The following is a 15,566-nucleotide window of genomic DNA, read 5'->3' as shown; positions in this document are numbered from 1 at the left end:
CCATGACCGTTGTCAGGCGCCCTTGTGGTTGGATGGGGGGAAAGAAATGTGCTTTTCTTCCACTGGATTAGGCAGGTACCCTGCCCCTGTCCCCTGCTGTGGCTCCAGGCCAGATTCAAACAGTGTGGTCCACAAGGCTCTCCCTCAGGCAATAGCAGTAGTGGTGTGGGCTGCAGAGCTCTGCTTTCACCTCGCTCTCCAGAGCTGGTGACTCTCCAGCTCCCAGCTGTGGGGGTCGTGTTTGGTGCCCTTTCTCATTGCTGTGTGTCCACACCTTCCATGTTGTTCCATGACATCCCTCTTCCTTCTACAGAATGTCAGCTGCAATATTCTCCAATTCTTCCCTAGGGTTGCACTTCCTCTGCTTTTCTTCTGGTAATTTCTCCCTGGCTAAAAGCAATATGTCATTTCCCTATTCAGCAATCATAAAGTCAAACAACAAAATCTTTAAAATGTAACAGTCCAATTAAACTGTAGGCAGTAGGTTTAAAAAGATATTTCTCAGTGAACAACAATCAACCAACCAACAGGCACGTTTAATAATGTCCAACATCACTAATCATCAGGGAAATGGAAATGAAAAGCACAGTGATATAACTTTACTGGAGTTAGACCAGCTATTATCAAAAAGAAAAGTGACAAATGTTGGTGAAGATATGAAGCGAAGGGAATGTTTTCACACTGTTCATGGAAATGTAAAATAGAACAACCATTGTGGAAAACAGAATGGAGGTTCCCAAAAAAAAGCTGAAAATAGAGTTACTGTGTCATTTAGGAATACCACATCTGTATGTATATCCAAAAGGAGTGAAATCCATCTATAGAAGAGACATCTGCATTCCCACATTTACTACAACACTATTCACAATAGCCAAGAACTGGAAGTAACCTAAGTGTTCATCCACTGATGAATGCATAAAAACATTTCACACACACACACACACACACATACAAAACATTACTTAGCCATAAAAATTATATTTTCATTGACAACAACATAGATGGAACAATTTATTATGTCAAGTGAAATGAGCCAAGAACAGTATAAATATACCACTTCAGTCATACATGAAATCAAAAATAGGTGCTCTCATGGAAGTTAAAAATAAAATGGTGGGGGGCCGGCACTGTGGCATAGCAGGTAGAGCTGCTTCCTGAAGTGCTGGCATCCCATATAGATGCTGGTTCTAGTCCTGGCTGCTCCACTTCCTATCCCACTCTCTGCTCTGGCCTGGGAGAGCAGTAGAAGATGGCTCAAGTCCTTGGGCCTCTGCACCTGCATGGGAGACCTGGAGGAAGCTCCTGGCTCCTGGCTTCGGGTTGGCACAGCTCCAGCTGTTGCGGCCATTTGGGGAGTGAACCAGTGGATGGCAAATCTCTCTCTCTCTCTCTCTCTCTCTCTCTCTCTCTCTCTCTCTGCCTCTGCCTCTCTAACTCTGCCTTTCAAATAAATAAATAAATCTTTTTTAAAAAAATAGACTAGTGGTTAACAGAGGCTGAGGAAGAAGGAGGTAAGTTTGGTGAAAATTGATAGAATTGACAGTAGACTGTAGATACTTAGGGGTAAGTAGTTCTGGGATTCTATTGCATGGTAGACTGACTATTGATAATGCTAATATGCTGTGTGCTTCTGTATTGAAAAGCTTGAAGATAGAATTTTGTGTTTTCACTAAAAAGCAATGTTAAATGGTTAATAGATATTCACCCTGACTGAATGTTGCACAATATATAAAAGTAAAAAATCCTATAGTTTCAAATATATATGCACAATTTTATGTCTCTAAAATTTTTAATAAAATAATAAAAACCTATTTGGCAGATATTTTATTTCTGCACACAAAATAATTTCATATATTTCTGGAGTTTCCTTTCAATGTTGAGAACTTTCAGTTCACTTGACTATAAATTCTATCCTCACTCCCCTTATGGTGTTTTTACTTTTTTTCTTTTGCTTTAACTTGTCTGCAGTTTTACTTGACAGTGTGTCAAGGTGTTGATTCCTCTTAATTTATTCTGCTTGCATGTTCACTTTTATTTTTGAACCTATTAATCAATATCTTCGAATCAACTTTATAAAAAATTTGATCACGATTTCTCAAATAATCCATGAATCTCACTTTTACTTCTGAAATTTTGATTAAATGAAATTCAGCATTATCATTCCAACCTCCATGTTTACTTGCCCTCATTGTGTTTCAGTGTTTCCTTCTTTAGAACTTCTTCTGAGTCCATACCAATTCATCATTTCTCCTTTTGATTGCATCCAATCTGTATTAAACTTCTCCCCACTAGCAGCAATTTTGAATTTGTGTTCTAAAAATGACATTTTTTTCTTTTTCACTGTTTACACTGTTTAGTCCCTAAATTTTCCAAAATCGCATTTCATCCATTCAGTTTAGTAAGCATTGTTGTTTCATACTCCCTTGCCTAGTAATTCCAAAACATGAAGTCTTCATTGGTGGGCTTCTGAAACCATGAGGAACTGGGTGATTCTGAACGTGTCAATGATTGTGTCATGGTGCACGCTCATGGTCAAAAACACAGAGCTGGAGTCTTAGGTCCCCTGCATTTCACCTAAGGCTTGCTGCAGGATATGCTGTGTGACCCTGGCCTTGTTCCCTGCCCTCTAAGTACATTGGGTTCCTAGGGGCAACAATACTTGATGCTTCTTCTGAGGAGCAGGTGTCTACACTTTTTCAGACTCCTTTGCTCATGTCAGTTGACAGAAGGAACCAACCTGAAAAGTATCGTAGTGGAGTCCTGTCCCACTTACTCCAAATGCCTACCAATCCAGGGGAAGGGGTGTGTGTGTGTATGATATCTAGGAGGAGGGAGGTATAGATTGATGTCTCAATGAAGAATACACCTGAGACAGGTGAGAGCAGATGCTGGGAGGAAAATTGACCCAGGCACAAACAAGAAGGCAAGAGAAAGAATGAAAACAAGAAAAACAGGAGAAATGGAAGAATGGAGGAAAGAAATTTAAAAATGAAGAAATATGAAAGGAGTGAAGTAAAGAAAAAACAGAGGAAGGGAAGGAGGGAGGGAAGAAAGGATGAAAGAAGGAAGGAAGGCAGACAGGGAGGGGCAGAGGGACAGAAGAAGGGAGAAGGAGGAGGTGCAGGCATTCCCAGAGTCCCAGACATCCTCCTTGGACTTCCAGAACCATGAATTCCTCATCCTCAGAAAAGCTCTGTGGTGATGCCTTTGGGAACTTGTCACTGGGGAAGACACCTGCAGAGATAAAGCTTCCACCTCTCACCACAGATCAAGGCACACTACATGGGGCCACCCTATGCCCCAGCAACAGGGAGTACATGCAGGTCTTCAAGGAAGGTAAGAGAAGCCCTCTGTTTCCAGGGTCACTTTCCAAGATGAAGTGCAAAAATCACAAAGGCTGGAAAGGAGAAGGCATGAGGAGCAAGGAAAACTGGAGTTCAGGGAGGATCTGAATTGGAGCCAGGAGCAGAGAGCAGGATAATAGAGGGATGGATCTATAGCCCCAGCTGCCTGGCTCCAGGCTGGTTCAATCTATCCTGATTCCCTCTGGACATCTGGATTTTAGACCGCTGGCCCCAAGAACTGTGAGAGTATAATTATGTCTTGTTCTAACCCACTGAGTTATCTGCTGCCCACAGCTTTCCCCACAGCTTTCTATAGTAGTCATGATCTCCAGGGTCCATTCCAGTTGAGTAATGGCCACTGTACCAGGTAAGGTGAGGGCAACTTTGAATGTGTTATTATGTATATGAATGCACTTAGTGGTAAGTGTGTACTTCCTTCACTGTGTGTGGCTGTGTTTTTTTCTTGTAGCTGTCATTGCTAAGTGTCACAAATTCAATGTCTTAGAACAAGACATATTTATTTCCTCACAGTTCTTGGGGCCAGCAGTCTAAAATCCAGATGTCCAGAGGGCCACACACCCTCTGAAGACTCTAAAGGAGAATGTTTCATTACCCCTTTCAGCTTCTGGTAGCTCCAGACATTGGCTGCATCACTCCAATCCTTTCTCAGCAATCCCACAACTTCTGTGTGTCTTTTCCTTCCTGACTGTTTCCTGGGTGCCACTGTCATTGTGTCATTCAGAATCAGTGTGACTTCAGTGATTCATCTGTGTAAAATAACTTAGATCTACAACACAGGTGCATTAAAAGAGAGCTGAATGAGCTGAGTGATGTCCCCCCTGAGGAGCGAGGGCACAGGAGCAGAACCTGGGATCTAGGCTGCATTTGCACTAGCGTATGACTCTAAATGAGAGCTCTAGGCAAGAAATACAATCCGGCCTCACAGCACCCACAATTCCAGGCTTATTCAGGGGACTTTGAGAGTCCTGCTTGTGATTTTTATCCATTGATCAAGTGTCAGAGGGAGAGAGAGAGCATAGAGGACCCTTTTTGGTGATTGATTTTTAGAAAATATTTGTGTATTTCAAAGCACCTGGAGCCTTTTTGTATCCAAGAGGGAAGAAGGAGTGAGCTGCCTGAGGGAACAGGTGTCAAGGACTAGAGGACATTTAGAGTTTCAGAAGGAAGGTTAACTTGGAATGTCATTTAGGCCCTATATTGTCATAGCGCCTACACAGGTTACCTAGCAGGGAAGAATGACTGACAATCAGCTCAGCAAACAGCAATCAGCAATAAAGATAGAGCTGATGACAACAGTGCCAGCTGGCATACCATGAGAACTTGTCTGTGCACTTTGCATCCCGTCCACACACCAATGACAGCAAGTCTCTGCTTATTCCAATAAACAGTCTGAACCTACGATTTGAGCCCTGTCTGTATCTGGTTGACTCATAGCCTATGACTTTCTCAGAATTATCTCTGGCAGTCAAAGAATGGGTCAAGCTGAGGAGAGGAGACAAGCACAGTGGTCTAGGGGGATGAGGGACATAAGTTGAGAGATGGAGCTGCATTCATATAATGAACAAGCATGGAGAGAGTTTCAGAGATGACTGTTAAGTGACAAGAGGAATGAGGAAGAGGATATGGTGTCAAGGCTGGCTCAGCTAGCTGCATCCTCTCAAGCCCATGGATACTGGTTTCCGCATGGGGTGGTTCTTCCTGATATGACCCAAACTGTCCATTTTCTGGTGGGATTCTGAGTCTTGCAAACATTGGTGTGACTTTGCTTTGAGAGAACATTTAGCAGCAAGTCTCAAGATGGGGTTTAAGGGACTTTTTTTAAGATTAGCATGATCTTCCTTGGAAATTTAAAACCTATTATCAAAACAGCTTCAGTTAGTCAAAGAGTATTTTTGTTGGACTTAACTGCAGATATTTGAATAAATTGTACTCATTACTCTATGACAGATTGTCATTGTTGATCTGAACAGCAGTGGATATATTATTTGATTGATTCTCATTATTATCTTGCTCCACTGCTATACTCCTTGCATGACATTATAATATGTTCTGAAAGTGTATCCTTTTATTTGCATGAATTCTTAAAATGTGTGCTGTTGTATGTAAATGCTTTCACTGTGATGTGTTATTCATTGCTGAAGTTCTGATAATGTTTTCTAACATTTTTACTCATTACCATTTTTTCTTGCATTCAAAATTATTTTTGAATTATAAATGTTTATGAGGCACAATGTGATAATTTGGCACATGTATACAATGTGTAATGACCAAATTAGTAGTAATGAAAATATCCATCTCTGGGCCAGCGCCATGGCTCACTTGGTTAATTCTCTGCCTGCAGCACCAGCATCCCATATGGGCGCCGGGTTCTAGTCCCAGTTGCTCCTCTTCCAGTCCAGCTGTCTGCTGTGGTGCTGGAAGGCAGTGGAGGATGGCCCAAGTGCTTGGGCCCCTGCACCCGCATGGGAGACCAGGAAGAAGCACCTGGCTCCTGGCTTCAGATCGGCACAGCGCGCCGGCCGTTGAGGCCATTTGAGGGGTGAACCAACGGAAGGAAGACCTTTCCCTCTGTCTCTCTCTCTCACTAACTCTATCAGTCAAAAAAAATTCCATCTCCTAAACATTTAGCATTTCAAATTTACATTTCAAATGTTGGGAACATTTGAAAACCTATCTTCTAGTTCTCTATAAGTATTTAATAAATTATTGTAAACTATGGTCACCCTTTTGTGCTATATGAGTCTAATACATGTTGCTCCTATCTAACTATATTTTTGTGACCATTTCCTGACTTCCCTTTAAACACCCTCCCCTTCTTAATCTCTATTTCTATAAGAGCAAATGTCATTGCTTCTACATATAAAAGAGAACATACTGTATTTGTCTTTCTGTGCCAGGTTTATTTCACCTTACACAATGTCTTCTATTTCCACCCAAATTGCCACAAAATACAGGATTTCATTTTTTATGAGTGAATAGGATTCAGTTGTGCACCTGTATCACATGTTCTTTATCCATAATTACATCAATGAACACCTTGATTTATTTAATCTCTTGGCTATTGTGAGTGGCCAAAAATATTCTCACAAGAGTCATTGGGAGAGAAGGGGAAAGTGAAATATGGTTATTCCTAAAATTGTACCCTTGAAATACATGAAATCTTCTCTCTTTATATTAATAAAGATTTAACAAAAGAGAAAAATAATGGAACTTCAACAAATATATGTGTTAACATAATGGGGTGCTAGTTAAGCTCAATAAAACATTATTTTAATGGCCAAAAAAAGTCATCCACGCTGCTATGTCAATGTCAACTTGTTACTAAATGTAATCTAGAATTTCATGGTATGCATTTACCACATTTTATTATTCTCCATCAGTAGTGGGGGTTACCCATGCTTCTCCTGACTCTTTGCTTCTTCAGAAAATGCTGCAATGAATGTCCTGGATCATGCTCCCTCACTGTTCTGTAAGATATTCATTAAGGTGGAGACCTAGGAGCAGCATTTGTGAGACTTAGGAAAAGGAGTTTCTTAATTTGACCATGAACCACCAGGCATCAGTGAGAATGACTTATGTCTCTGTGTCATCACTTGTGGGCCAACATGTAGCAGTATCCAATGTTCTAAGTTTTTCTATTATAACATATAGAAAGTGTTGGTTTTTAAAAATTTGTTTAGATTTATATATTTTACTTGACATATTACTTAATGTGTAGTACTATGTGAATTAATGGTAAAACTACTACTCAAACAGCACTCTATACTTTGTGTGTCTGTGTGGGTGCAGTCTTGAAATCTTTACTTAGTATACACTAAGTGGATCTCCTGTATATAAAGATAATTGAAAATGAATCTTGATAAAGAATGGGATGGGAGAGGGAGTGGGAGATGGGATGGCTGTGGGTGGGAGGGAGGTTATGGGGGGAAAAGCTGCTATAATTCAAAAGTTGTACTTTGGAAATTTATATTTATTAAATAAAAGTTGAAAAATACATATTTATAGGGTACCATGTGAAGTTTTTTTAAAGATTTATTTATTTGAAAGACAGAATTACAGAGAGACAGATGCAGAGAGAGAGAGAGAGAGGTCTTCCATCTGCTAGTTCACTCCCCAGGTGGTGCAATGGCCGAAGCTGCACTGTTCTTACGGCAGGAGCCAGGAGCTTCCTCAAGGTTTCCCACACTGATGCAGGAGCCCAAGGACTGGAGCCATCCTCTAGTGCTTTCCCAGGCCATAGCAGAGAGCTGGATCAGAAGAGGAACAGCCGGGACTTGAACCTGCATCCATATGGGATGCTGGCACCACAAGCAGCAGCTTTACCCGCTACGCCAAAGACAGCCTCTCCATGTGACGTTTGAGATGTAGGGAAGAAAAGACTGGTCCATGAGTACTAAGTCACAGTTAGGAGAAATAAGTTCTGGTATTCCATTACACAGCAGAGTTACTGTTGAACATTTAAAAAAAAAAAAGCTAGAAGAAAGATTGGCATTGTGGGGTAATGAGTAAGGTTACCAACTGCAATGCCAGCATCCCATATGGGTGCCAGTCCCATATGGGTGCCGGTTCATGTCTTGGCAGCTCCACATCTGATCTAGCTCCCTGTTAATGGTGCAGGAAAAGTAACGGAGGATGGCCCAAATACTTGGTCCTGTACCAGTATGGGAGACCTGAATGAAGCTGTTGGCTCCTGGCTTCTGCCTGGCTCAGCCCTGGCCATTGTTGCCAGATCGGCAACAATCTAACTCCTTAAAATAAATAAATAAATGTTTTTTTTTTTATTTTTTAATTTATTTGCCAGGTAGAGTTATAGACAGTGAGAGAGAGAGACAGAGGGAAAGGTCTTCCTTCCGTTGGTTCACCCCCAAATGGCCGATATGGCCAGCACTGCTCCAATCCGAACACAGGAGCCAGGCACCTCCTCCTGGTCTCCCATGCGGGTGCAGGGGTCCAAGCACTCGGGCCATCCTCCACTGCCTTCCTGGGCCACAGCAGAGAGCTGGATTGGAAGAGGAGCAACCGGGACTAGAACCCAGTGCCCATATGGGATGCCGGCGCTGCAGGCAGAGGATTAACCAAGTGAGCCACAGCGCTGTCCCCATAAATAAATGTTTTTTTAAAATGTTGGGAGAAAGGTTTTAATGCTTTAGCTTTATTTTTTAATTACTTCCCTCTAATCGCTAATGAATTTAAGCATGTTTTAATTTACCATTAGCCTACTAGACTTTCCCTTCTACAAGCCGCTTGAGTTTACTCTTCACTCATTTTCTACCATGGTTCCTATCTTTTTTCTTCTTGACTTATCTAGATGTCTTGTAGATTATAGGTATCGGTCTTTGTCCATTTTAAATATTGCAAGTATCTTCTTGCTTTCTGTCATCTATTAACTTTATTCGTTTATGGTCTTTGTTGATAAGATCTATTATGTAGATGTAATACATTTGATCATCATTCTTTTTATGACATTCTTTTTGTTTTGCTTTGTTATTTTACTGTTAACTTTTTTCTTTCTATATCTTAAATGTCATACTATCTTTTATTAACTATGCTTTTATCTCTCACAGTTAGGTCTTTAATCTACTTTGATTCTTTCTTTAAATGGATTATTTGTGGAGAGTCCGTTGCCTTTTCATCTGTATAAAGAGACACTTTCTTCCACCGCATCCTTTAAACAGTTCATCGTTGCCTATTGATTTTTGATGTGACTTTCATCATACGCATGACTCCACTCCTCAGCCTCCATTTTGAATCACTGCCTATTTTGATATTTTTGTAATAATCTTAAAATGCTTTATTTTTCAATACTTCCTAGACTATCTCATATCTGGGAAGATGATTTCCCCATAATTCCTATCACACTTAATTTTCTTTTTTTTTTAAGATTTATTTATTTATTTGAAAGTCAGAGTTACACAGAGAGAGGAGAGGCAGAGAGAGAAAAGAAAGGCTGGTTCATTCCCCAACTGGCCGCAGTGGCCGGAGCTGCACCAATCTGAAGCCAGGAGCCAAGAGCTTCCTCCAGGTCTCCCACGTGGGTGCAGGAGCCCAAGGACCTGGGCCATCTTCCACTATCTTCTAGGCTATAGCAGAGAGCTGGATCGGAAGTGAAGCAGCCGGAACTCGAACCGGCACTCATAAGGGATGCCGGCACCCCAGGCTAGGGCACTAACCTGCTGCGCCACAGTGCCAGCCCCTCACTCTTCTTTTCTAAGGTTGACTTAGTTATTCATGAATATTTATTCTTTCATAAAAGTTTTAAAATAAGTGCATCATGTTTCTTTGAAAAATTTCTAACTTTTTGAGGAAGGCTCCACTGAACACACGCATTAACTTTGGGGAAGAATTAAAATCTTCCTCTAATATTCTCTTTTCTATTTTATCCATTTATTTTAGCTACCTGCTAAGTTTTCTTTTTTTAAGATTTATTTATTTAGTTGAAAGTCAGAGTTATAGACAGATAGGGAGAGACGCACACAGAGAGCTCTTCCATCTATTGGTTCACTCCTCAGATGGCTGCAACTGCTAAGGATGAGTCAGGCCAAAGTCAGGAGCTAGGTCTCCCACATGGGTAGCAGGGGCCCAAGTACTGGCACTCCTCTGTTGCTTTTCCCAGACCCTTGGCAGTGAGCTGGATCAGAAATGGAGCAGCCAGGGCATCAACAGGTACCTATATGAGATTCTGGCATCACAAGTGTCAGCCATACCCACTATACCACAATGTTAACCCCTATTTTTCCTATCAATGAGAAGTTTAATTAATCATGGAAGTCTTGTGTGCTCTTGATTAAAATAATTCTTAGATACTTGATATATTTTGCTGCTGCATTAAATTGAACCTTAGCTTTTTTTTTTTAACAATGACACTTCAGTTTATTTTATAATCACAAGCCTAACCCTCCACTAAATAAAGAATTCAATCAGCAGAAAGTAGAAAAACAGCTGTTCCTCCATAGTATAGACAAGGGTTGTAAACAATAATCAAAATGTTAACTTCATTCATATACAATTTTTTTGCACTCTGTATATACGTTACCACAAATCAAAGAAAAAATATATTTGTCTTTTTGGTACTGATCTATTTTACTAAGCGTAATGATTTCCAGTTGCATCTATTGTGTTGCAAAAAAAAAAAAAAAGGATTTCTTTCTTTTATGGTTGAGTAGTATTCCACAATGTATAAACCACATTTTCTTTGTCTAGTTATCAGTTGGTAGACATCCAGGTTGATTCTACATATTAACTATTTTGACTTGAGTTGCAATAAACATGGGGGTACAGATAACACTTTTATATGCTGATTTTATTTTGTTTGGATAAATTCCCAGGAGTGGAATAACTGTAACTCTCAACTTATAGAATTTTGCAAGTAAAATACAAATATTTTTGTCTTTCCTCACCCAACTTATTTTCTTGTCAATATCTTACATAACCCAATTACAATGATGAGAAACTGACATTGGTAAAATATTTTTAAGCTAACTATAGATTGTACTTCAATTTTGCCAGCTTTTATACTAAAATAATTTTTATGTTCCAGGATACAATTCATTTAATTGTTATTTTAACTTTTCATTATCATTTAATTCTTAGTATATTTTAGCTTTCCTTTTATCCCAAGACTATCAAGTGCCAATTAATTTCTACCTGATAGCTATATTTCAAATATATGGGAAATTTTATGTATTCTCTGCTTATTAATTTCCAATTTCATTGCAGAATGACCAGAACATTCCTGCTGATATTGGCACTTAAGAACTCACCTAAACTTCTTTTATGCCTGACATAAGATCATTTTTGGTGTGATTTCATGTTTTTTTTTCCTTTTTTTTATTAAACTTTTATTTAATGAATATAAATTTCCAAAGTACAGCTTATGGGTTACAATGGCTTCCTCCCTCCCATAACTTCCCTCCCACCCGCAACCCTCCCCTTTCCCACTCCCTTGAACAATGTTTGTGGGGCAAGTGTTTGATTCAATGGATTAAGCCACTGCTTAGAATACCTGCATCCCATGTTGAAATGCCTGGGTTTAAGTCCAGGATCCACTGTCCATTACACACCCTGGGAGGCAGAGATGATGAGTCATGTAGCTGGATTCCTGTTACATACAAAGGAGATCTGGATTGAGTCCCCAGACCCTGGCTTCTGCTCAGTCTCAACCATAGCTCTTGCGAGCCTTTGAGGAGTGAACCAGTGGTTGGGAGCTCTCTCTGTCTCTGCCTCTCTACTTTCAAATGAACTAAATTAGTAAAAGTATTCTTTGTTTTGGTGAAAGGAATGTGTGCCCATTAGTGTGTGTTTATATATACTTAACAGGCTAAATATACATATAAAAACATAGTTATTTGCTCTTAAATACAGAAATATTTAATATCTTAATTTAAAGAGTTACAGAATGAAGTTACAAAACAACAGTAATTAACAAAAATTCACATAGATGTAACTCACCAATGAAAGAGGAACTACTCTCATGGGCTGCTGTAATTTAAGAGGACCTGATTCTGGTCAATCATACCTATCCTCAGTTTCTTAAGTGTTTATTCCAAAACTTCCAGTAGGCATATCATAAGAATGATTTTATTTAATCCACATAAAACCCTGCCATTTCAGGATTAGTACTATAAACTTATTTTTAAGGACGAAAAGAATAGGCTGACAAAGAGACAGGAACCAACCCAAGGTCACATATCTCTAAAGTGGTTAAATACTCTGTGTCTACTACTAAGATTTTTAAATAGTAATAGTAGCTATTATTATTATTATTATCAGTATTACTGTTTATTGGTTTCTCAATACATATCAATAGCTGTGTGAAACCCTGAAGATGCATGATCTTATTTAAACCTAAACACATTATCACAATCAGTCCTCAAAATCAATCTACATCCATAGACTGAAAATCAATCTACATCCATAGATCCAACCAGCCATTAAACCCCAAAAGGTTGCATGCGTTTCAGACAAGCATATACTTTCTAGTCATATAACATATACATACACATATGACTTTCTAGCCATGTAATAGAGCATAATAACCCTTTACATAGCATTTACATCATATTAGATATTATAAATCATCTAGCAATGATTCAAAATATATGGGACAAAATGTGAATGTGAATATATAAAGGCCATGTCATTTTATTTGTTTCACTTTAATTTATTTTTATTTTTTGAAACACACACAGGGAAAGAGGGAGAGAGGAATAGCGAGATCCAGAGAGACAGAGAGAGATCCCCCCTAAAAGCACAAAATAGCTAGTGCTGGGACAAGTGGAAGCCAGGAGACAGGAACTCAATCCAGATATCCAACATAGGCTAAAGGGACACATGTACTTGAGTGCTCTGTCTCCCAGGGTATACATTATCAGAGAGCCTGAATCAAAATAGAGCTGAGACTTCAAACTCAGACACTCAAATATGGGCTGCAGGCATCCCAAGAGGTGTCTTAACAGTTGCATTGAATATCAATTCTGACTACAGCATAGTATATAGAGTATTTTAGTATCCACATGTCTTGGTATCTTCAGGGATCCTGGAACTAAACCTCTGTGGACACTAAGGGACAGCTGTGTTAATGCCTTTTTACAGATGAACTAACCATGCATTGAACAGGTAAAGGAGTAGATAAAAAAAACTGTGGTACATATATGCAATGGAATACTATTCATCCATAAAAATGACTGCAATCCTATCTTTTGCAGCAAAATGGATGCAACTGGGGACCATTATGATTAGTAAAATAAACCAATACCAAAAAAGGCAAATATCATGTTTTCCCTGATGTGGGGTAACTAATTAAAAGAATACCAAAAAATGTAAAGTATATGAGGAAAATTGACATATTGAGATTTGATTATTGATTAAAGTCCTTGTCTAAACTCTTGAGGAGCAGTGGATTTTCTACTTACTATTTGTTGAATTATTTATTTAGTGGAGGGTTAAGCTTGTGATTATAAGGTAAATTGAAAGTATGTCATCGGAAAAATTTAAAGAAAAATTAGTAAGAGAAGGGAAGATGTAAGTGATTGGGATAGGGAGATAGAAAGTATCATTATGGGGGCCTGCACTGTGGCACAATGGGTTAATGCCCTGGTCTGAAGCACCAGCATCCCATATGGGCACCGGTTCTAGTCCCAGCTGCTCCTCTTCCAATCCAGCTCTCTGCTATGGCCTGGGATAGCAGCAGAAGATGGCCCAAGTCCTTAGGCCCCTGAACTTACATGGGCAACCCAGAAGAGGCTCAACTCCAGCCATTGCAGCCATCTGGGGAGTGAACCAGCAGATGGAAGACCTCTCTCTCTGCCTCCACCTTTCTCTGTAACTCTTTCAAATAAATAAAATAAATCTTTAAAAAAAAGAAAGTATCATTATGTTCCTAAAATTGTAAGTATGAAATTTGTTCCTTTCATATGAATTTTTTAAAGTATAGAAAAATAAAATACACATGTATTCTTAATTTTAAAAAGAACTCAATAAAAAGCCTGAGCTCTTAACCATTGGATCTTCTTCTTCTTTCCCCAACTAGGTGTGACTGACATTATGGTGCTAAACCACACCTCCATGTCTGAATTCATCCTCATGGGCTTCTCCTCTTTCCCCAACCTTCAGCTGATTTTCTTCCCACTGTTCCTGCTTATGTATCTGTTCACACTGCTGGGGAACCTGCTCATCATGGCCACCATCTGGAGTGAGCACAGCCTACACACACCAATGTACTTCTTCCTCTGTGCCCTTTCCATCTCTGAGATCTTCTACACCTTTGCCATCATCCCACGCATGCTGACTGATCTGCTCTTCACCCACAGCTCCATCACCTTTGTGGCTTGCGCCAGTCAGATGTTCTTCTCCTTCATGTTTGGTTTCACCCACTCCTTCCTTCTCACTGTCATGGGCTATGACCGCTATGTGGCCATCTGTCACCCCCTGCGCTACAATGTGCTCATGAGCCCCTATGGCTGTGCCTGTCTGGTGGCCTGGTCCTGGGCTGGTGGCTCAGTCATTGGTATGGTGGTGACACTGTCTGTTTTCCACCTGAACTTCTGTGGACCCAATGTGATCCACCATTTCTTTTGCCATGTGCCACCTTTATTAAAGTTGGCCTGTGGAAGACAGGTACAGGTGGTTGCTAAAGTCATGGGCCTGGTGTGCATCACAGCTCTATTGGGCTGCTGTTTCCTCATCCTTCTATCCTATGCATTCATTGTGGCTACTGTCTTGAAGATACCATCAGCTGAGGGGCGGCACAAAGCTTTCTCCACCTGTGCATCCCACCTTACTGTAGTAGTTGTGCACTATGGCTTTGCCTCTGTCATATACCTCAAGCCCAGTGGTCTTCAGTCTCTGGAAGGAGATTCCTTGATGGGCATAACCTACACAATTCTCACTCCATTCCTCAGCCCCATCATCTTCAGCCTTAGGAACAAGGATCTGAAGATTGCCATGAAGAAGAGCTTCTTCAACAAACTCTTTCTCCAGAACTCCTAATGTTGCTCATTTTCTGCCTGGGAAGGTAGTGAATGGGGAGTCTTTCCTTCTTATCACTCTTCCTGTTTCTCTCCCATCATCCCCCCCCCTCCTTTATCCCATTCTCTCTCAGTATCCATTTATTTCTTTGTTTAACCCCCTTTCTTCCTACCTCCCTCCTTCATTCTTTTTTAACAGTTAAAACAGTAATAGTTCCCATTTTTTAACTCTTTACCATCAGCTAGATATTGTCTTTGTCTTGACATATTTATTGAGGTATAATTATCATACAATATATTTCACCCATTGAAAGATATGTTTAATCATATCTTTTAAGGTAGTAACCTTAAAAATAAACTCTATGCACTTCAGCTATCATTACCATTTCCTGCCTTCCACTTTGCCCCTGAAAACCACATTTTACTTTTTATCTTTATGGATTTGCCTATTATGAACACTTCATATGAATAGAACACAATTTATGGTCCTTCATATCTGGATGCTGTCACTCAGCATAGCCTTTCAAGTTTATTCCTTTGTGTAGCATATATCAATGCTTCATTCTTTTTGGGAGCTGAGTAATATTCAATATAATGGACAAACTACTTTTTATACATTTATCATTGATAGCCATTTTGATTAGCTCGACTTTTTACTATCATGAATAATGCTGTTATAAACAAAAATGTGTCAGTTTTTGTGTGGACAAGTCTTCAATTATTTTACTATATACAA

The 15,566-nt window shown here is 39.7% G+C and overlaps 1 protein-coding gene across 1 annotated transcript; it reads left to right on the top strand.

The window, feature by feature from the left end:
• Positions 1–3,167: 3,167 nt before the first annotated feature.
• On the top strand, positions 3,168–14,852 carry LOC133762137 (olfactory receptor 10H5-like). Its single transcript, XM_062195189.1, has 2 exons — positions 3,168–3,336; positions 13,894–14,852. The coding sequence occupies exons 1-2, from the start codon at positions 3,168–3,170 to the stop codon at positions 14,850–14,852; spliced, it is 1,128 nt and encodes a 375-aa protein (XP_062051173.1).
• Positions 14,853–15,566: the final 714 nt, after the last annotated feature.

The sequence above is a fragment of the Lepus europaeus genome, chromosome 6 (genome assembly GCF_033115175.1).
Source record: "Lepus europaeus isolate LE1 chromosome 6, mLepTim1.pri, whole genome shotgun sequence".
NCBI lineage: Eukaryota > Metazoa > Chordata > Mammalia > Lagomorpha > Leporidae > Lepus > Lepus europaeus.
The sequence above is the reverse complement of the archived record's forward strand: the minus strand, read 5'-3'. Positions and strand labels throughout refer to the sequence as shown.

Bases quoted from the DNA above. Each gene is read 5' to 3' on its own strand.
- LOC133762137 (XM_062195189.1), top strand. From the start codon at position 3,168: ATGAATTCCTCATCCTCAGAAAAGCTCTGTGGTGATGCCTTTGGGAAC. The intron at 3,337-13,893 runs GTAAGAGAAGCC...TTCCCCAACTAG, and splicing joins CATGCAGGTCTTCAAGGAAG to GTGTGACTGACATTATGGTG.